The 22,933-nt window shown below is 36.1% G+C and overlaps 2 protein-coding genes across 2 annotated transcripts in view; both read left to right on the top strand.

Annotated features, from left to right (window-relative positions):
• The first annotated feature begins 1,289 nt into the window (after positions 1-1,289).
• LOC6044575 (acyl-CoA-binding protein homolog) lies at positions 1,290-11,872 on the top strand. The gene is made up of 3 exons (XM_001862030.2): positions 1,290-1,359; positions 11,129-11,174; positions 11,491-11,872. Exons 2-3 carry the CDS (start codon positions 11,160-11,162, stop codon positions 11,737-11,739), a joined length of 264 nt encoding a protein of 87 aa, XP_001862065.1. The 5' UTR covers positions 1,290-1,359; positions 11,129-11,159; the 3' UTR covers positions 11,740-11,872.
• Positions 11,873-16,218: 4,346 nt separating this feature from the next.
• Positions 16,219-22,933, top strand: part of LOC6040318 (protein melted) — a 33,996-nt gene continuing 27,281 nt past the window's right edge. Inside the window, exon 1 of the mRNA XM_038262603.1 lies at positions 16,219-16,744. The gene's annotated coding sequence lies outside the window, so the exon portion shown is untranslated. The remainder of the gene's footprint in view (positions 16,745-22,933) is intronic.

The raw sequence follows: 22,933 nt of genomic DNA, 5'->3' as shown, positions 1-22,933 counted from the left end.
CTCAGGGTTCCAATCGAACTGTCAAATCGGGGTTCCAATCGAGCAACAAGAACATGCAAGAACAAGGTTGGAATCGATTTGAAATTATTTTTGCAAAAAAACGAGACTTATAACAATTACAAGTATTGTAAAACTGTTTTTGATAATAATCTGGTAGTTTTCATTACGTTTGTGCTTGTTAGGTACATGAAAAGTGCCAACACCAAAGAAAAACTACAAGTTTTTCAACCTTAAATTTGAATGACTTTGGGTGTTTGAAATTTCTTCCAGAACATTTCATTTCCCTATGTTGGTCCCTAGTTGTGAATGCTTCAGAAATAAATATTATCGGACTTAAATCTTGACACATGAAATTTACAGACAAGCTGATTAGTTCAATATGAACAATAGATTGAAATGAATAAAATCAAATCAGGTTTTCTAATTAATATCTTTTAAAAATTCAAATATTGTTTCATTATCTGTGATCCGCCTCGTGTCTGCTTAAGCATTACTGCATGTAAAAGTTTAATTTATCAGCGCTTTTTGATTGCGCCTGAATGTAGATGCAGCATTGCTTCGAAACTTGCGACAAACGCTTGAAGCGAATTCAAAGTCTCATTAAATGACCACCCATGGACAGATTGTCTTTACGTTGAAAAGTTTTTAGTCATCTATCATGACAAACTTTTTGAGATTTTAATTGTGAAATTCCCCAACAATGGAATGTTAAGGAATAAAATGTTCCAGCAAGTTTGCGATTTTTATTGAAAATTTTTGTTTTGGCACGTTCTGAATTAATATATGCAAGATTGCTTGTTCACTTACAATTAAATTATTTTAGTTGAAAGTGCTGTGAGCCAAAAATAATTTTAAAAAAAGATGGTTATAACTTCTGCTTATTTAATCTAACCTAAAATAAAAATATAAGCAAATAAAACCTATTCCAAATTTCATTAGCAACGTTACAAAAAGTCCGTGTCTGCTTTATTTTCTAATTAGCACTAATTCATAAAATTAACAAAAATTTCCAGTGCACGCTCGATCTAACCTTGACTGGATTGCAGTCCCCAGTTCAACGTTCTTGAATGGTAGTACCATACCGGCTAAGCGTGTGCACTAGCACTAGACAAGAACAGTCACACCGTCTTGAAAAGCTCAAGTCACTAACTAAAAACAACCAGCGAAGCACGATGCGTTGATAACACACACCAATACAACGTGCATTCAATCTAATCAACACAGTTTTTTTCCCCAACATCACCCGACGCCGCCGGTGGAGCCGCCTGGCGGCGAGTTTCCGCACTTTAATCTTCCCCAACTTTGGCGCCATTCCGACATCGCACTTCTCAGTCCAGTTCAGTCCACCGGTCAGTTAAGGTGCGTTTCGCGGGTTTTAATTTGGCACAGAGGTTTTAGATTAAGCTTAGCATTAGCATAAAATTGGCACAAATCTCAACAGTCCAGTCTATTGTGACGACATTCGTCTGTTTCCCACAAAGTTTGCAACTTTTGTCCACAAAACGTGGAAAACTGTGGCGCGTGGGCGCGCGCGGAAAAGCGACCCATGGTTGGTTGCACCTTAAGCGGAGTGAAGCAAAGTGTAAATTATTCCTTTTGGTCATGGGAAAACGAACATCTGTCCAGCTAACCGTGCTGACAAACAAACTGTTCAACCAGTGACAAATCATATTTTTTAGGCTTGAATTGACCTCAGTGGATCCGAAATAATTGCATAATTGCGCGCACATCAGGCGGTGAATCGATGATCATCAAGGTGAAAGTACCAAATTGAGCATAAGTTCGGTAGTTGGTTTGGCTGGCGGTGCCAAATTATCAATTTGAAAGTTAATTTTATGGCTTTCTAACACGTGCCTCCGAGTGTTTCGGTACTGTGCGCGTGTGTGAATTGTTTATGAACCGTCATCGGCTCATATCGCACGCAGTCAAGAGCTTCAAGTGAACTGACCGTAGTTGAAGCACGCGTTGAATAATATGAAAATGACCTGATGGGTCAAAAGTCCGATTAGATTTAAACTGGTTCGCCTTGCTCGTGAGAAACATCGCATTTTTTTTTTTTTTGCGGATGTCAAAAGTGATTGACATGTTGTAATGTGGATAAGTCATCCCACATATTCGGAACACCCACAAATTCGGAACACTTTTACGATAATTTGTCAATAGCATGCCAAACGTATTTTTTCTGTCGATCCTACTATTTTTAGGACTTTTATTTGGACATCCTCTTGCTATTTCACTAGTTAAAAGTAGTACTTTTTGAACTAAAAACACCATTCCAAGACTATTTTGTCCAGAGCAGCAAAACACTGCCTCCAAATGGCCTGTTCCATAATTGTGGGATGTTATTGTGCCTCCCACTATTGTGGAACACCTGAATTTAACTGATATTTTCACAAAAAAAAGTTACCAAACCATGTATAAAACATCATTAAGCTTGAGTTTCATTGGTTTCAGTGTGAGAAGTCATTGTTTGGTAATAAATATGTAGGGGAAGGTGGGGCAAGACGACCATATGGGGCAAGAGGAACAATCGCTCGTAAGGCCGAAATTTTAACAAATTTGGTTATTTCCAGTATGAGGAATTGTTGCTAGCAATGCAATTAGCTGATTCTACTACCACATAACCGCCAAAATGACGTAAGCGCCACGGGGCATAAGATTGAATGAAGTTTTTTCAAAACCTTTGTTTCCTTATAATATTTGGAAAGTACAAAATAAGGCTTAGGGTTCGTTTTAAGGCTCATTTTATCAAAATGCTATTTTTCCTAGATCGGTAGTGTCCCTACCAATGACTTGCACGTATTATAAAGTATGATTTATGTTTTGGTTATTTTTGTAGAGAGCTTTTAAAAAATCTTGTTTAGGTGGGGCAAGTGTACCATATGGATTTTTAGTATGGAAAAAAATACGAATTGCTGCAGCAACATATTTTATTGTGAAAAAAAATACATAAAAGTTCTTAAAAACTGATTAACAATTGTTTAAAAAATTGCCTACACACAATATAATAATATCATGAAAATTTACTATTTATTTTTTTTTTCGTAAAAAAGGTCAAATTTTTAGTAAAATATTATTTTTAAATCTAAAAATGAAAGAAACGTTTCAAATACATCCTAATCTGATGTATCTAAGTGATAATAGTTCAATTGTTAGTAAATTAGCATGTTTTTTCATGCATTGTTCCTATTGCCCCAACGAGTTGTTCGTCTTGCCCCACTAGTTGAGTAGAACGTACGAAAAATCAAAAAAAAAAATAAATCAATTTTTTACATTAAAAACAGATTTTTTTTAAAACTTGTTCTATCAAAGTCTCAGTCAAGACCTGGAATAAGATGATTCTAAAAATTCCGACAGATTTTTTAACGTTTTTAATGGGTTATAACGAGCATTTCCTTAGCTTGTTACACTTGCCCCACTTTCTCCTACTCCTGGAGAGATCCAAAGTTTGTTTGCATTCGTAAGAAAAAAGTGTTCCGAATTTGTGGATTTCAAGGGTCAAAGTAATTCTTCAAAAACTTCATATAAAAGTTAAAATTTGCAGATGTTCGATACAGCATTCGAAGGATCGCAAGAAAAGCTTTCAAATGAAGGTAAAAGCGAATCATTAAGTACAATTATCGATTTGCTATGATTTTTTGAACACTGGCCGATCTGGAAACCGTTCCGAATATGTGGGATGACTGTACCCTCCTCACTGGAGCAATAAAATCAAGCGAAAAATAAACTACTTGTTAAAATCTCCTAGAGCTACCTTCACGTGTACATATCCACTCAAAATCAAATTGAGCACCGACTTCCTAGCAGGGTTTACTCTATTCGGCTTGAAATCTCATAAGGCCTAAATTAAAACTTGTAGTTTTTATAAAATTTTGCACTACCAAGACCGGAAATGGATAATATTCGTATTTTTTTTTATTTGGCTCATACTTTGTATGGACCTTCCCTATGAGCAAAGAAGCTATTTTGTGTCATTGGTTCACCCATACAAGTCTCCATACAATTTAGACAGCTGTCCATACAAAAATGGTACGTCTGTATCTGTAAAGTTGCAGGTATTTTTGAAGATTATTCAGAAAAAATAGGTACACGTAAAAAAAGCAAAGTAATCCACTTTAACGACCCCCGGGTCATCTGTGGTATCAACGGAATCGGTATTTTTTCTTTAATTTTAATTTTTATATTTTTTAATCCGGCTGATTTTTTTTGTGCCTTCGGTAGAAAGAAGCCATTTTGCATCATTAGTTTGTCCATATAATTTACCATACAAATTTGGCAGCTGTCAATACAAAAATTATATGTGAAAATTCAAAAATCTGTACTTTTGAAGGAATTTTCTGATCGATTTGGTGTCTTCGGCGAAGTTTTAGGTATGGATATGTACTACACTAAAAAAATGATACACGGTAAAAAATTTTGTGGAGATTTTTAATTTCACTTAATTTTTTTTTATTTTTAATATGTTTTAGAGGACATCAAATGCCAACTTTTCAGAAATTTCCAGAATGGGCAAAGAATCTTTGACCGAGTTATGATTTTTTGAATCAAATACAATTATTTTTAAAAATCGAAATATCGGTCGTAAAATTTTTTCAACTTGATTTTTCGATGTAAAATTGAATTTGCAATCAAAAAGTACTTTAGTGAAATTTTGATAAAGTTCATCGTTTTCAAGTTAAAGCCATTTTTATGTATCTTTTTCAAAATAGTCGCAAAAAGCAATCCACTTTAACGACCCCCGGGTCTTTTGTGGGCTCTGTTGCAAGTTTCTGCTCATTTCTAGGCGTCCGAAGGTTATGTGTGGTGTGGTGAGTCACCCAAAATCTCTTTTACGCAAATGGACCGACGTTTTACTTCCCCATCCGATAGAAGATACACGTACACGAAAAAATGCGGATTTTTTGATAAACTTTTTTTCAGCAAGACTCAATTTCCCAAAATATTCCCAAAATATTTCAAGTAACATTTTAGGCTTTATCATAGCTGTTACAACCGCTATAAAACCTATCAGCCAAAACCAACATTAAAACCACTTAGTCGTAACAAGATCCCCAGAACCCTGTTAAACCCCTCTTAAAATCCAAATGGAACTCCGCAAAAGGTTGTTACGGCCTATTTACAAACCCTACATAGGAGTTCAGGGTTTTACAACTGAATCCCAACAAACTCCTCAAAGCCTTGATAAAACCTTTGTTAAAACCTAGTCAGGAGTTATGAAAAAATTACATTTCATACGTCTTCAAACGTCTTATGCCAAAAAGGTTTTATTCTGGCAAAAAATAAGTCGTCGTCTTGCCAAATTATTTAATGGAGATGGTTGTTAAAAATGGCGATGATGAAATGATAGATATTGGATGTTATTTAAATAATGTCAAAGCTTATTCCTCGCGATTGGTGACTCAAATTCAGAAGCGGTTGACACTTTATCGATAATTGTGGGGGCGACAGAGCCAAAAAAATCAACTTGCTTTAGTTGCTGCAGTTTTGTAAAGAGTTTTTTTTATTTGCAATTTTCTGCAAAAAATAAATAAATTATTATTTAACCTCTATAGCTATACTACCGATGTCAAAAAATCATCAACAATGTGTATTTTCATGAAATTTTAAACAAATTTATGCTATTTCTTTATTTCTACCAAGATGGCGATCAATCATATTCAATCAGACCTCCCTTTTAGTTCCATATTTAAGCATTGCTATTTGGCTGCGTTAAATGCTCTTTTAGGAGCTTAAAGTTTTAAGTAAGCTTTTTGCATGCTTTATGGCATTTGACAGTTGCAACACTCTGAAGCATGCGATAAATCCATTTGCCATGGCATTGTCATCTGGTTTTCAAGACTCTCTTAAAACTTTCATTAAACCCTATTGAAAGCCAGTTGGCTTTTATTTTATTTTCAAGTTTTATGTCCGAGGCATAAAACCTTGTTAGAACCTAGTTATCAGCTTTGCTTATTAGTTGGGGTGAAAGCCGAAATAAAGCTATCAAGCAATCATGATGCTAGCATAAAACCTTAATAAAACTAAGTGGTGGCTAGTTGGTTTAAAACTTTACTTGGGATAGAGAAGTATAATTGAAAATTTTGCCACCGAATCGTGAATTTTTGAAATAAAATGATTTTTGAATTCAGATACTTATTTTCAAAAAATCAATTCTCAACATTCTGTATTCTGTATTCAGCTATGTTTTCAACATTTCTTAGTATTTTTTTTAATTCAGGTACGTTAAAAAATACATGAAAACATTCAACATTTTAAACATTTTGTTGTTCCTGACAACATAAAAAACTTATTCCTGAAATTGTTTGTTTAAAACAGGGGTGACCAAAATTTGTCTCGCGAGGTGGTTTTTATGTGGCCTGCGGCCCCTTTTTGAATGATCATGTAAAATGGCCCGGTGACAACTTGTAAAGTCATTTATGCTTTTTTCAAAGTTAAGGTTTATTTCAAACTTTTTTATGATAATCTAATGATTTATTAATATTTTAAGAAAAACCATTCGGCCCTTCATGCTTCATGCGCAGAATTTCGTTGTCTGTGTTTTTGCAAAAAAAATTATTATTTTTTAAAATTAAACAGCTAGAAGTTAAATATAGCCACTCCCGGTTTATTTTTGCAGTTTCATCGTTGACGCATACCGTCCACATGATTTAATAACCTATCTAAACAAACAAACTTTTTGCATGATTCTCCAAACATTCTAGTAGAATACGAAAAAAATCCACCAAATGACGCAACTAAGTAATGTCCACCAAACTGGAAACCTTCACGACCCGAGATTCCATCAACCGTTTAGTGACAAGTACTAAGCTTGCACTTAGTTCACTACTAAGTACCTCGTCGCTGCTCTCGAAAAACCCATCACGCCTAAACTGTTGGCTAGCGTATAGCTTACCTCCGCTTGCGTAACCGTAAACGTATATACTTCACCTACTAATGCTGCGTATTAATTGCACTTGATAATTCCAGCAGTTAGGAAAAAAATAAATTTTGTTTCCTCCTTATGGTCTGATTCGATCGTATCATCAGCTTTCCAACATCAAACGAAGTACCTTCTTTCAATATGTCAACTGCGCGAGCATTAACCTGTCATCCATGAAATGACACAGCGTCGATAACCATCGATTGCAAGTTGCGAGTGAATTTGTTGTTTTTGTTTTTTTTTGTCATCGCGACCACGATTAGATATTCTAATCATTTTCCGCGCCCCATCAACTGCCATGGCGGCGTTCGCTTAGCCTGAGAAGAGCGAGTACGAAGTTCATCAAGGTTTCGCCGACGATATGAATTATGGTCAACGGAAACAAATTGGCGCTTCATCGTGGCAAAACCGTAACTTGGAGTAAATGCTATTTTTTTTTATTTTTATGCAATTTAATTAGTTTGTTATTGCAGATTTTAATTTTAATTTCTCCTAAAAACTTTATTTTAAATTTTTCAAACTTTTTATACTTCACGGTATAGGGGGATGGCGTCGCTATTTTTTAGACCACGTTTTCCACTCTTTCTCATCGAAACCGACTACTTTATCGACTTCATTTTGCTGGGCGAGATAGGACGCCGTTGATTTTTAGACGATGACTCAGCATTTTTCCACTCTTGCACTTAAAAAAAACCAGATGGCAGCACGATGTAACGCCACGTCCCTATAATGACCATGTCAAACGTGACGGTGTCGAGCTTCTTTGGCCGGTCCAAGATTGACCATCACCGTGAGGCTTCTGAGTTGGCTTGACAGGCCAATAGGAGGTAAATAATACAAAAAAAAACGCCACAGTCTAATTACGAATGAACACACGCGTTTTCAACCTTCCATTAAGGTGCGAGTACTTGTAGCTGATAAAGTGCAGCCAGGTTGGACGGCTGGACCGAAAGTTGCCGGTTGCCAAGGTTTTGGATTCGGCACGAACATCAAAGTGTGCGGGTTGGTAACTTATGACTTTTATGGCTCACTGTTTATGATAGCATTGGATGATTTGCTAGATTTGATCGCGATATGGATGAGTATGGTTTTATATAATATTTGCCACTGTGAAAGGAAATATTGTTCGTGAAGACGCTCCACATTTTTTTTATTATTTTAAGGCAAAATTATGCCATTTTTCAGTTAGTTTATAGCAGTTTCTGTATTGTTTCTCTTTCGAAACATGCTCATGATCCAATTGTAATTATTACCAATCGAAAAGTTATACTTTTCGAAACTGTTTTGGAGTTTGAAATTTATCTTGAGGCCAAATCACATTCAAGCGGAGAAACACAAGTTTCACAGAAAAATTCAAATTCAATAGAAGTTTCCGGAATTGCAGAAATTATTGTATTCAATTCGCTGCAAACCCGTGTTTATCCAATAAACGAATCGTTCTGAATAAATCTTGTTGTAACCAGCATTAGAAAGAAGAACACTTAGAATCACAAAAAAATTTAGGGTAAATGGTTTGACTTGTTTTATGTGACTTGGACAATGTTAATTTTTGCAATTCCGTCGTAAAACTACTTCCATTTCCTGTCATTCTTGAACGACGAAACAGCCTGCTTTTCTGTACCGAAAGTAACAGAATCAAATAGTAACCATTTTCAAAACAAATGCTGAAAAGATCTACTTTTCAGCACTGAAATTAATGCTGAAAAGTTTTCAGTAATTTTTGTAATTTCCGGGACCAAATTAAGACTGGGCAATATTTTATTACAATATTTCGATTTAATTCTAAAGGGGACGTCCACTAGGCGTCATCCATAAAGTACGTCACGTTCTGAGGGAAGAGGGGGTTTTGAGCAAGCGTGTTAAATGCTAACAATCGTGACAAAGGGGGGTGGGGTAAATTTCGGCTGATTTTAATGTGACGTACTTAATGGATGACACCTTATCCACATCCACGTAGACACTTTTTTGAAAATTCTAGACCCACCTACCTACCTTCGGACAATTGTTCATGCAAAAAATGGGTTCATGGAGCGTAGAGAATCGCTAATACTCCTGCGGGACAGTTTGCTGAAGCACTGCAAGATACATCTGCAGTTTTTTTTTAAATCACCGTGTGGTTTTTCTTCCTTTCTTGGTGCGCCCTCTCACGGAACACCTTCCGCTTCACCGGAACTCCAACCGGTACCTTTGGAGGCGTACCGAGAGTCGACACTTCTGCGACCAGCTCTTCCTCCTTGGTGCGCCTTCTCATGCACATCCTTTCGCTTCACCGGAACTTTATCCGTTGGAGGCGTACCGGAAGTCGACATCTCTGGGACCAATTCTTTCTCCTCTTTTTGGTGCACCTTCTCATGCACACCCTTTCGCTTCGTCGGACCTTCATCCGGTGGAGGCGCACCGGAAGTCGACATCTTTGGACCAGCTCATCCTCCCCTTCCGATTCTGAGTCACCAGAATATACCAAAATCTGCCGGAGGCCACTCATTTTATGGGGAAACTTTCGGAACTCGGATAAAAAACTCGATACGTTCAATTTTTTACACGTTTACGTTTCAAAGTTTTTGCACTCAGACAGACGTCAAAATATCAATAACAATAATAGAAGGAACGACAGATCCGCTCAGCTGTCAAAATAGCTGGCAAAAATATAGCCTGCTTTGATCGAGCAATGTATACATTAGAATGGCTCATCGTTAGGGGAGAGTGGGGAGACTTGATCCCCGGGGACACTTGATCCCAAGCCTGTATCTCGTCAGCATGTGGGTAAAACAATTAGCTTTGTTCTAGAAAGTTGTGCGAAATTGACTAAAACTCATTGTAGAAAACAAAGAAAAAAATTAAAAAATGTTTGGATTGAGTTACACACATTTTTCTAAGAAGTGCTGCAAAAAATTTCCAAGAGATCTTTTTCTTTGTTTTGATAAGTATAGAAAACACTCAAAAATTATTCAAAAAATATTTTTATACATGAATTGTTTGATAAACATATCAACTCCAAAACCCTTACGCATTTGACGTTAAATTTATCGTCATACTATTTTTACAATCAATTGTTTAAAAAAGTGCGATAAGGGAGACTTGATCCCTGCATTTTTACAGTCACTGGAATCAGCCTCAAGATTAAATAATTTGGCTGGGTTTTCGTACATAGTTTCCTTTAGTATAGTTGTACATAACTAACTGCAGTTTGAACCATTTTTCAAAAGTTTTGTAAACAAAAATTACCATTTTTTGTAAACATGCTCAATTTTGGTCTAAAAAAGAAAATTTTAAGTTTTTGAATATTTTACAAGCTAAACTTGTTATATTTTTAACACAAACGTACAGGTTTAATGTGAAATTGCTGTATCTTATAGAAAATTAAAAGTTTGGATGAATAAGAAACATTTTGCTTAAGATTTCTTCAAAATGTTGAAAGGGGGATCAAATTACCCCCAACATTTTGAAAATGCCGGTTTAAAATATTTTTTTAAAAGGCTTGGCATTATTCGAAGAGTTTATCTGATGAAATACCCTTATCAGCCAAACATAGTTGAATGTTTAAGCTTTCAATTAATGCAAAAAGATCATAGTTTTGTGAGAAATTGACTGAGTTATGTGCGATACAAAAAAAGGGGATCAAGTCTCCCCACTCTCCCCTATATGAAAATTTTTAAAAATGATTAAATCTAACCAGAACAAAGTTTTTTTTATGCTTTTTGGGCCTCAAAACAACTCCCTAAAATTTGGGAGCTATTGGTTGCGTATAAACTTTGCGCATTGCATTTCAATTTTGTATGGGAATTAGTATGGAAAAACTTTCTTTTTTACATTTAGATTTTTATAATTTTATTTTCCACTGAACTTTTCAAACCAACACAAAAGCGTTAAAATTGAGAAAATTCTCTTAAAACTTTCCCAAAGAAAGTATTGTGCTATCATGCTCCTGTCAAAGATACAGCGTGCTCAAAACTGGTCTAAAACGTGATTTCCGAACAATAAACACGTTTTAGACGAGTTTTGAACACGCTGTATCATTTGACAGGAGCAAGATAGCAAGATAGCCTAATGTGTTGATTTGAAAAGTTCAGTGGAAAATAAAAATGATAAAAATCAAAATGTAAAAAGAAGGTTTTTCCATACTAATTCCCATACAAAATGTACTATAACTAAAATGAAATTAAACGAAAATAATTTACTGATTTTTTTTTTATTTTTTGTCCATTTCAGCTTTGAACAAATCTCAACACACTTTGCAACCATGTCTTTGGATCAGGTAAATACACAAAAATCTACCCAAGATTATTTCCTCGTTCGACATTAATTTCACCTCCATATGGTCCGACCCATTCAAAAGCCGATTGAACAAACAGTTGCATAAGCCATTTTCATACACTAACACACCCATTTTAAAATTGATAACAGTTCATCAACAAATTGGAGCACTCCGATAAGAAATTCACACCGCAGCTGACTCAGACTCTATCGTTTCGTTTTTAAAATTAAGCTCCCTGAGTGTTTGATAACACCGTCTGAATCAATTTCTGATAACTCGTTACTAAGCAACTTTTTCCCTCTCCCAAATTTTACAGAAGTTCACCGAGTCCGCCGAGAAGGTCAAGACCTTCACGAAGCGCCCCACCGACCAGGAACTGCTGGAGCTGTACGCACTGTTCAAGCAGGCCTCCGTCGGGGACAACACCACCGACAAGCCCGGCATGTTCGACCTGAAGGGCAAGGCCAAGTGGCAGGCGTGGACGGACAAGAAGGGAACCGGCCAGGACGCGGCCAAGGAGGCGTACATCAAGCTGGTGGAGGAACTGAGCGCCAAGTATGCGTGATTTGCGGCGGAAGTTGCAAAGTCAATTGGGGGCATTGACGAAAATGGTGACGACAGCTCTATTTAAATTTGTTAAATGTAAGATTCTTTGTTAACTTTCCATGAAATAAACATTTTGGTGGACATTTGAAGAATAAAACTGTTTTCTTATGAAAGAAACGATTAGAAATCAATTTTTGAACCAAATTTTAATCTAGAAAGGGCAATAGAAAATTTTGGATTTCAAAATTGTACTTGTAATGATATGACTTTGCAAATGTTTTGAAAAATGTGTATTTTGAAAGAACGATTTTGATCTTATTATAAACTAATATCCGCTTCTCTTTTGCCAGAAATAATTAGCAGTAATCTTTGCTCTGTCCCAAAAAATGTTTGAATACAATTAGAGCGTCCAATTTCCCGTCCCGGGAAAAAAATTCCCGGGAATTCCCGGGATTTCCCGAAAAAAAATATTTCCCGTTTCCCGGGAAATTTGTAAATTTCCCGGGAATTCCCGAAATTCAAACGAAAGCATACAATTTCTTAACTTGTTGGAACAAATATTTTGAAAATGCTCTGAAAAAAAAATTGAGGAAAAGAATTATCATAATTTTGTTCAATTATATTCATTGTTAAGTTCATATATGTATGAGATTATCAGAAATTTTGATATCGACATTTATATTTGATGATATTAATTTCTGAATCAACTGAAAAAGGATCTTGCTTAATGAAAATGATTTACTACAATATAGATATGATTTGTTTTATAGAATTACTGGTGTTATTTCGTTAAAAAAATATATAGACCCCTTACTGCCAAAGTAAGATAGAGAATTTTTTTTAGCATTTTTTGTTTACTATGATCAAATGAGATGTTCGTACAATTTGAACTACGTTTTTGTGCCATGAAAAAACTTTCAAACGAAGTCAATTATAAACCTGAAAATCATGTGGTATAATAAAACCTTTAAAAATCACTAAAAGACTACTTTGTATGGTTTGAGAGGTGTTAAAAAATTGAAAAAGTTATTTATTCAAAACTTGAAGTAAAACAAACACGAGAAGTATGGCTTTAAGGAAATAATAAAAATCTGTACCATTTTGTTGAAGAGCTGAAACCAGTATGACCTATTTTAGATAAGATATTTGTCATGAAAAAAATAATTTCTGCATGTTTTTTTTTTCATTTCCAATATGGGTATTGGTCAAACCACACTCTCTCAAACAAGTTTAAAAGAATTGTGATTTTTGAGGATTGATTCACTTTACTCACTTGATAAAAAATTACTTCCCATTGAAAAATACCTGAGATACTTTTTTGATTTGTTGTACTTGATTTATTGCAATTTGAAAAAAATACACATTTTCTTTTAGCTGTTTGATTTTTTACATGCAGTCAAGCAGTTATTAGACACTTATTTTAACCGTTAAAGTCGCTGTCCTTAACAATTTTTTGCATAATATTAATCAGAAACAAGTTCAGAAACAATTTTCAATATATTTAAAATTTCCCGGGAATTCCCGGGATTTCCCGGGAAATTGATTGAAAATTTCCCGTTTCCCGGGAAATCAGTAACTCCGGGAAATTGGACGCTCTAAATACAATTTATTGCAACATAAAACTAATAAACCCATTTTATGGCCAAAATTTAAAAAAAAAAAAAACAAGCATAAAAAACAATTCTGGAGTTTTTTTAAAAGGACCAATAAACCAAATTTCCAGTTTTTGCTTTTTGAGTTTTCGAAACCGCCTTGAGTCAGGGGTATTAAAAATCACCCAAAATGCAAAAATTGGAAATTTGGTTTATTGGACCTTTTCAAAAAAAAACTCCAGAATTGATGACAAAGTGACTTTAAAAAACAAAAACAACAAACAAGCAAAAGATAATTTAGAATTTGTAAATCAGGCATCATTCTAGGGTATTTTATCCATTAGTAGACCCCTTTCCCATAGAGGACCCTCGCAAGGTGTTTTGATGAAAAAATCAATAAAACCACAATTTCAAGCAGATATTTGTCAACAAATCTTTTATTTAGCGTGTTGAGTTTCATTCAAAACGATATAGACTGACATTTAATTGTCATTTTCGCCAAAATACGTGTTTTGAGTTCGACACTTAAAATCAGCCGTGGCCGGTAGCATTTTCTCAACAAAACAGCATTTCCTTTTTATGACTGAATTAACTATCCAATCTTTTTTGACTTATTATTTCAGAAAGTCGAAGTAATGTAAATTTAAGGAACTTTACTGAAATAACACCAGGAACTTCTCAATTTCGAGCAAAATTAAGCGGGTCAAATAGAGGACAACTAAAATCCATACTTGTCCAAAAGTAAAACTCCAATTAATTCAACCTGCAAAAATGAAGAAAATTTTGTATTTGCGCAGTAGTTTTGCTTAAATATGCAATATTTGCTTATTTCGATCATCTTCGTTGCATATTTGTTCAATCATGAGTGTAAAAATACCTGTTTTAATGTTAAAAGTACTTAAGATATGAAACCATAAAACGTAAAATGGAAACTGAAACGAAATACTAAATAATAGAAATGCATTTAAAAATATTCAAAAATAAATACAGAAATACATATAACAAAAGACGTTAAGCTTTCCGTAAAACAAAAGTTGCTCAAAATGACTTCCAAAAGGCGGGAAAATACAACAATTGAGAAAAATGACAAAATTAGAGAATAAATAATATTTGAAATTATTTTATGTCAATTAAAATAAAAAAAAACACAAAATTTCAAAATTAAAAAGCACAAGCAAATAATTTGATCGATTTAGCTGCAAGTTTGCAATCGCTTCAACAAGTTTTTTTTTTTAATAATAAATAATCTCTTTGCTCCCCGATTAGTTGAGTAAGTTTTGAATGGAGGGGTCCAACATTATATGAATATGTGATATTCGTATTGATCTTATGAATTTTATTTTCAAATAATTCAAATAATAATTCAAATAATAATTCGGGGTTAAACAAACAAAATCGCAACTATGCAACCAAAATACTGATTATACCCATGATTATATGATCATATGTGATTTCACACTTTCTTTCAGATTTTTTAAATAGCATTCGTTTTTCAACTTTATATTTTCAATGCTGTTTTTTTGTAAACATTTGCAAAACATGAAAAAACGGTTCACAGATTTATAACAGACATACCGATTTGTTATCGTTTAATACAGAAAATCTCATGATCAGCATTCGATACTTTTTTTTATTGGAGCTTGGAATTTTACCTCAAAAATAGTAGCCAAAGAAGATAAGTGCTATAAAAATACTACAAACGAAAAAAAAAACTCTTCAAATTTCATGTAAAGTTTTTGTCCCTCTGCCTTGGTCACCTCGGACGAAAAAAATATGTTAAAAAATGTATTCCAAAAATATCTTTGAATTAAATTCAAAGATCAAGTTTCGAAGAATTTTTGAAACAACCTGGCTTTAAATCCCACGATTCTGGAAAACACAGTGTGTTTTCCCCTTGATTGTTCTAAATAAGTGTCAAACTCTAAAACAGTATTGAAAAGTATTTCTTTTCGATACAATTGTTTGAAAGTTGAACTTTTTAGCATTAAAACAGATACTTTTCAGTATTATTAGAGTTATTTTTGGAGAAGAAAAGTAGTAATTCAAGATATAAAAAGTGAATAGTTGCACAACAGAATTTCAAAATATATATAGAATACATATAATTGTATAAACAATATTCCTAGAAGTGTAACTGTATGTCCCAACCCCGCAAACGTTCGCAATTCCATTCAACCTTGTCCCTCTAGTCAGCTGGCACACAGGTCACACAGGTAAACGCCCCGATGTAGACTTTCTGCTTTGCTACCCCGATAACGGTTGCACCCCGTTCAACCACGTCTGTATTTTTCGTGTTTTTATGAATGAGTACGAGCGCGCGCAATGCAACCCTCAAAAAGGAAAATGCAACTCAAGAGAGGGTGAGCGTTGCAAGCACACACACACTCATACTCTCGCAGTAGACCATGAATGAATCAGGCTCGACACGTGTGCAACAACCCTTCGTTCTTTAGGGGGATTGCACAGCCTACTGCTGCACGCACACTTGCTACTAAATTAATTGATTTCGCAAATTTTAATTTTTAATATTGTTTTTATATTTTCAATGCATTTTTTATATTTTCTTGCTACGTAATCGTTTAGATGACAACTTTTTAACATGTTTTATTATGATTGAGGTTCAAGAAGTGTATCTTATTATCACACAAAACTGTTCCTTAAAGTTCTTTTTAATCATTATTACTTTCAATTTTGATTCTTTTTTATCAAACATCATAAATTTATTAAGCGAGTAGAACCTCTGGCGCAACACATTCTCTCTCTCCCGGTCCATGCCATTCATACAGGTGTGCGCGACCGGTCCGCTCTCGCAAGCACGCTCTCTCTCTCTCGCTCCCATTCTAGTCAGGCTTCATTGACCAGCGCCGCAACAGACTTCGGGGGCCATTCGCAGTGCAACACTCTCTCATTCGTGCTGCCAAACTCGACCGAGTGACAGCTCACCGTCCGTCGTCGTCGCTTGCTTCGCGGGGTTGTGTCGTTCGCAAATTTAGCCGTGTGCCTAAGTTGGTCAATTTAGGCTCAAATTTGGTCAAACTTTGGGGTTTAACAGTGAATAACGGGTGGTGAAATTGAACGAGATTAGTTTGCTGGTGTAATCAAGTGTATTTGGGGCTGTACGAGTTATTTCCAGTGAGAACATGGCACAGTCCCGTTGAAAGGTGCTGCCAAAGAAGAAGAAGAATCGGTGGAGCAACAGTGTGGTGAGGTGTAAAGTTATTTCTCCAACACAAACACGAAGGAGAACGTGCGGCGGCCAGCGGGTTTTTGGGGGTGCGCGTGGTGGTGTGCGTACCATCCGGACTCACCTGTCAACTTTCTATCACAACTCAGCAGCAACAACAACCTGGACGGGAGAGATTCAACAAAGCTGCTTGCGTTGCTTGCTTCGATGTGTTGTTGCTGTTGCATGGCGAATCCAGATCCAGTGAAGTAAGCTTGCAACTTGTTGTTTGTGTTATGATTCAACCCGCTTTGTCACTGGTGTGGGTGTGTTTACAAATGTTTTTTTTTTGCTGTTTTCATTCTGGAAGGCTCGTGCAGGCTTGTCTTATAACTGTATTCGCCAATATCGGACTCTACAAGGTGGAAGAAATTACCATGTTTACGACCTGTTGATTTTCGAGTGGTTTGGAATGTTTTGGTTTTCTTGGACTTGTTTTTCAAACCAGGTACGCGACGATGTTTAGGTGCGTTTTTGGTGTAAATAGCATATCATAGCATTGGTGTCTACCCGTATTTGCTACTCTGTTATTGACCAGGACCTCCAAGAATTGCTCCGTGGACCACAGATGAAGAGTAGGAACCAATCATCACCACTTCGCAACTTTCAAATGTCCCTATCATGCTAGTCAATCACAGCGCCGGCCACGACCATTGTTAAAACACTGGGAAGTGGATGGGAATATTAGTCCGATACTTGAGTGATAAAGACTGCTAAATCGGCTGCGTCTTCGACAAAGTATCACGTGAAATTTGAGGGGGTTGGTAAGATGGGTGTGAAGCCAGGGTTCACCGTGATCCATCTTGAAAGCTTTCCAATTCGGTTCACCAAGCTTCTTGTGGTGAATTCTGGTCGTATTGAAAAGTTCAATATTCTTCTAACGAGTATGCAACCGAGTAAGTTCTTGAATTCAATTTTGCATTGTCCTGTTCTTAGGTTCTCAGATTCCAATCAATTTTCTTGGATTCTTATAGAATCCTTAATCCTTCTAGTCAACTAAGCCTCGAATGTCTGGCGGTTAGCATTTTTGTATGCTGACCCAAAGGACGGGGGATCGAACCCCGCCCCGAGCTAATGAGTTTTTCGTTCATATTCTAGTGTTCAGAATTCCTTTCTTCTATAATTTCTCGATAGAAGCAGATGGGAATCAAACCCAGAACCTTCCGCTTACAAAGCAAACAGCATAACCATTCAGCCACGCCTACCCCTCATTAGTGCGTTTTTATGTGTAAATCAAGAAAAAGTCACCTAAAAAAATGTTTAAAAATAAAGAATGACTTTATTTCAAAGATTTTTTTTTAAGACATGCTCTGCCCATGTTCACATAAAAATCTCATTTACTTAAAAAGATGTTAAAAATTTCAATGAATTAAGAAACATAAAAAATGTGCAAAATATCAATGAATTTATGAAAATATGTTTTTCTAAAGTCTTATGTCTGTTTCAGATCTGTGGTCCAAACGGTCCTATTTGATTAAAAACAAACAAAAATTGTATGTAATCATATCATACGTATCAACATTTTCTTAATTGAAATACGCAACTCTAACTCTCAAAAAAGCATAGGTCATCGCTTAAATGTTCATTTTATTACAGTTTGAATGAAAAAAGTAGATTTTTTCTTTTTTTTTATTTTCCCGGTTTCTATGTTCAAAAATCCATATCTGCGAATTTTGTTAATGAATATTGTTGCTTTTTGGGTGTTTTTTAATACTCCTGACTTAAGGCGGTTTCAAAAACACCCAAAAAGCAAAAACTGGAAATTTGGTTTATTGGACGTTTTCAAAAAAAATCAGATTTACAATTTTTGGCAGTATTATGTAAAATATTACAAAGAATCAAGGAAAAATATTTTCAGATATGAGCAATTGAAACCTTAAAATCAGCAAATGAAATTTTCGTAAGACCTAGTTTACCGCTCTAAAATTGGTTCAGCCGTTCCGGAGTTATGGTTTTTTTAAATGTGCTTTTTGCGAAAATTGACAAAAAATGCAATTTTTTAGACCACCCTATTTCGGATAGGAGCAACCTAATAGAGTCTAGAGTCGGGTCCGTCATAGGAAATATGCTATTTGTATATCAAATTGAACCGAAATCTGATGTTTTGATGTCAAAAAGCATTGTATGTTTAAATATGTTTATGTTAATGAATAAAATAGCCATTTTAATGCAAATTATTTTGTATCATTAAGTTAAATCGTTTGCCAAAACAAGATGGATAAAGAATTGGACGATGGATGCTTTTCCCCATATATTTTGACGATTTTTCCCAAACAAACTTTAAGCGATTAGAGGAAGGGGATCCCGTGGTCAGAATGAGCACAAATTTGGAATTTATCCTAGTAACCGGTCAATCTTTGATTTCAGGGAGAAGCCCCGAGAATGCCCAGATTTGGACCAACCTAATAAACAGTCAAAGAATGATTGGATGGTTAATTTAATCACAAAAGAGAAATGATGATTTCGACTTTATATGTTTTTTTTTTCAATAATAAAACATTTTGTTTTGTCAATTATTTAATACTACAATTTTCATAAGACTAACAGAATAGAGTTGTCGAAAAGTTAAGAAAAGACATCCGCTTAAATCTTGGAAATCCCCGGGAAATTTTAAAATTTCTCGTGAGACGGGTTTTTTGCCTTCCTCACGTTTCTCAATGAACTTCTCAATTAGACTTCCTAGATCCACCTTCATGTATACCTATCGACTCAGAATCAAAGCTGAGCAAATGTCTGTGTGTGTGTGGTGGAATAATGTTGATCAAAAAATTGTCACTTGATTATCTCGACATTGGCTGAACCGATTTTGTCCGTTTTGGCGTCATTCGATCCGTCTTGGGGTCCCATAAGTCGCTATTAAAAATTATGCAGTTTAGTTTAGTACTTCAAAAGTTATGCCAAAAAACGTTACTTAATCCACTCTTAGATGGTTGGCGCCTTCCTCACATTTAAAAGGTGCTATACAAATTGCAAAAAATGCGTAAATAACACTTAAGTGCTCATAACTTTTGATACGGTTGTCAGATCTTCAATGTTTTGGACGCATTGAATAGCTTTTTTGAATACCTATCTAACGATAGGTCGCATGAGAGATCAGGACAACGTTTTCATCAAAATATCTGAGATCCGGCCTCCAAAAAGCTTATAAATAATACTTAAGTGCTTATAACTTTTGATAGGGTTGTCAGATCTTCAATGTCTTGGACGTGTTGGAAAGGTCTTTTAAATACCGTTCTGAAAATGTATAGCAAGACGGGTTTTCTTACAAAAACCACCCTTTTTAATATCTTCCGGACTTTTGTTAAAATCGTTTTTTTAGCATAACTTTTGAAGTACTTAACTAAACTGCATATCTTTTAATAGCGACTTATGGGACCCCAAGACGGATCGAATGACGCCAATGTCGAGATAATCGAGTGACAATTTTTTAATCAACATCCCACCACACACACAGACATTTGCTCAGAATTTGATTCTGAGTCGATAGGTATACATGAAGGTGGATCTAGAAGGTCTAATTGAGAAATTCATTTTTCGAGTGATTTTATAGCCTTTCCTCAGTTATGTGAGGAAGGCAAAACGATTTTAACAAAAGTCCGGAAGATTGAAAAAAGGGTGCCATGCTATACATTTTCAGAAAGGTATTTGAAAGATCTTTCCAACATTGAAGATCTGACAACCCTATCAAAAGTTATAAGCACTTAAGTGTTATTTACGCACTTTTTGGAGGCCGGATCTCAGATCAAGCATGAATTGAATTGAAGATCTGACTACCCTATCATAAGTTGTAAGCTCATAAGTGCCCTGCAATATGAAGATCTGACTACCCAATCTAGTGGTATGAATAATGAGTCAAATTGATAAAACACTGAAAAACACCGCCATTTTGTGTCTATTTTGGATAGCACCCTTTAAATGTGAGGAAGGCTCCAACCACCTAAGGGTGGATTAAGTAACGTTTTTTTATTAGAACTAGTTTTGAATAATTAAAGTAGTTAAATATATTGGGTAGCATTTTTGATTAACCTATTTGTTATCGATCCCCTGGAGGATTTCCAATCAAATGCAATCTGAAGAAGGTTTATTTGATTTAGCATAATACATTTCATCAAACGTAGAAACTAATGTAGTGTATTGGAGTTTTGAGATGAGCTTTAGTATAAAAAGCAGCTAAAAAGTGTTTTTTTATCATAAAAAGAAGATGGTTGAGTTTGAGCTAAAAATAGAGTTTTCGTTAGCTTGGTCAAAATCCGTAAGGGTAAAGTCTAATTGAGTCAGTTATCATGGAATAAGTGACAGTCAAAATAGAGAAGACTAGTATTTTAGCTATGCAAAAACCAATCAATGTTGTACAATTCGATTTAACTTTCGAAACTCCATTGCCAAAAGAGGATAAGTCACCTGGCAAGTACATGTATCGATTCCCTTTAACGATACGTGATCGGAAATCGCAAATTTTCGCAATTTTCCAAATAGCCAAAAAAAGAAGTTAAAAGTCAGCAGCAGCGCCCAAACCAAACTAACCGTGACGATTTCGAATTCTATTTGCACTAGGGGGTTGATCAAACAAGGGTAGATGGCGCCTTGATGGACTTGGGTAGTCAATTATTTTTCCGAACAATTTTCAGCAAGGTCCAACATTGGAACTTTGTTCGAGATTCTGCAAAATTGGTGTGAGCCCAACGGGACAGCAGATAACTTGGAAGCCACGGGACGACACGGATCGAATTACAAACCCCAACCAAACGAGTCGCTCTGGTCTAGCTTGCAAGAGAGAGAGAGAGAGCGGATCGCTAAAGGTGAAAACGTGAAGAAACTAATATTATTGATATTTTACGATGATGATTATTATAAGCCGGTTGCTGGAGGGGGTCCAGTTCGGATAAATGATAATGTGGGGGTAACAGGTGGGGTGAGGTTTCCACTGGGACGGAACAGGTGGATTAACCAACATTACGGGGTTGTTCTATGCTTCAGCTAACAAGCGATATATTCAAATTTGGATGTAATGTTTGTGTAACATTTCGACGACCAATTTCGAAAAATTGGCGAGCACCGCCTCGAGCATTTTGGACATAAAAGTTGAAGCTTTTAGCAACTCCCACAACGCACAAAATTCCACGTACTGCGAAATTATCTATATCTGTATGGTTATGACTCTGGCCCCCCCTCTGGGACTCGCATCGTTCGTTCTGAGTTCAGATTTGGCCAGAAAGCGGGCCACCGTCAATGTGTCACGTCGTGTATTCATCGTCGACGTGCGGTTTCACTGACACGTTGTTGCTTTTCTCTGCCTGCCTGGTCCAATGTTGCAGAAGAAGAACTACAGGCAGCAGAACCGACGAGACGAGACGGAGCGCGTTGCACCACCAACAGTTGCCATAGCAGTTGAAATCGGGACAAAATGTGGGACAACCAGCTGGACCGGTTTTCCCTCCGCAGTCCTAATGCTGATTGGTTTGAGAGCGAGAGGGAGGGGGGGGGGGAGCTATACATTTAGGTTGATTAGGATCGGATGTGGGCTGAGACCGGGCTGGGCTGGGACCTGAGACTGCGGGGACAGATCTGGGGGTGTCCCGATTGGATTGGAAATGGGGGCTTGTTTCGGAGTTTGATGGGGCCATCCGTGGCAACGTGTTCACGAGAAGATGATCCCAGCTGCATTGGTATTTCTGAATGTTTGAAATAAGCATAAGCAAGCACACTCATTTCTCGAAATTAGCCTCTTTTGAATATTTTGTGCAAATTCTTAGTTGACGCTGAATTCAATGCTTTCATCTTGTTGTTATCGCAAGCTCTACATAACTCAACATGAATTTCTGAGAATTAAGCAAAGTCATGCGGGGTGGAATTTTGTAATTCGTGTGTGTTAAACTAACTTTTTGGCCGACATTCTCTGCCCCTGTTCGCATAAATGTCCTTTATTGAGTTAATGATGCAGGATGGTTCAAAATCATGTGCTCTTTCAGGAAAGCTAAAAACAACCTGTACTTTGTTATACAAAACCGGAGGAAATCCAGTTTTGTTCGCAAAAACTTGACACAAAGCCTTAACTTTCCTCGCGTTTGTCTCAGTTTGCTGTTTTTGCATATGGGACATTTATGCGAACAGGGGCAGTTCATGGGGCTTTTTAAAAAATGCCAAACTGAGCAACTCTCTACGAAATCGGCCGATTTCGACCATTTTTATTTTTTGTATTTTTTGATTTGGCTCAAACTTTGTGGGGGCCTTTCCTATGACCAAATAAACTATTTTGTGTGATTGGTTCATCCATACAAGTCTCCATACAATTTTGGCTGCTGTCCATACAAAAATGAGCGTGGGTCTCGTGGCGCAGGGGTAGCGGCTTCGACTGCCGATCCCGATGATGCTATGAGACGCGGGTTCGATTCCCGCCT

The sequence above is a fragment of the Culex quinquefasciatus genome, chromosome 3 (genome assembly GCF_015732765.1).
Source record: "Culex quinquefasciatus strain JHB chromosome 3, VPISU_Cqui_1.0_pri_paternal, whole genome shotgun sequence".
Taxonomy (NCBI): Eukaryota; Metazoa; Arthropoda; class Insecta; order Diptera; family Culicidae; genus Culex; species Culex quinquefasciatus.
The sequence above is the reverse complement of the archived record's forward strand: the minus strand, read 5'-3'. Positions and strand labels throughout refer to the sequence as shown.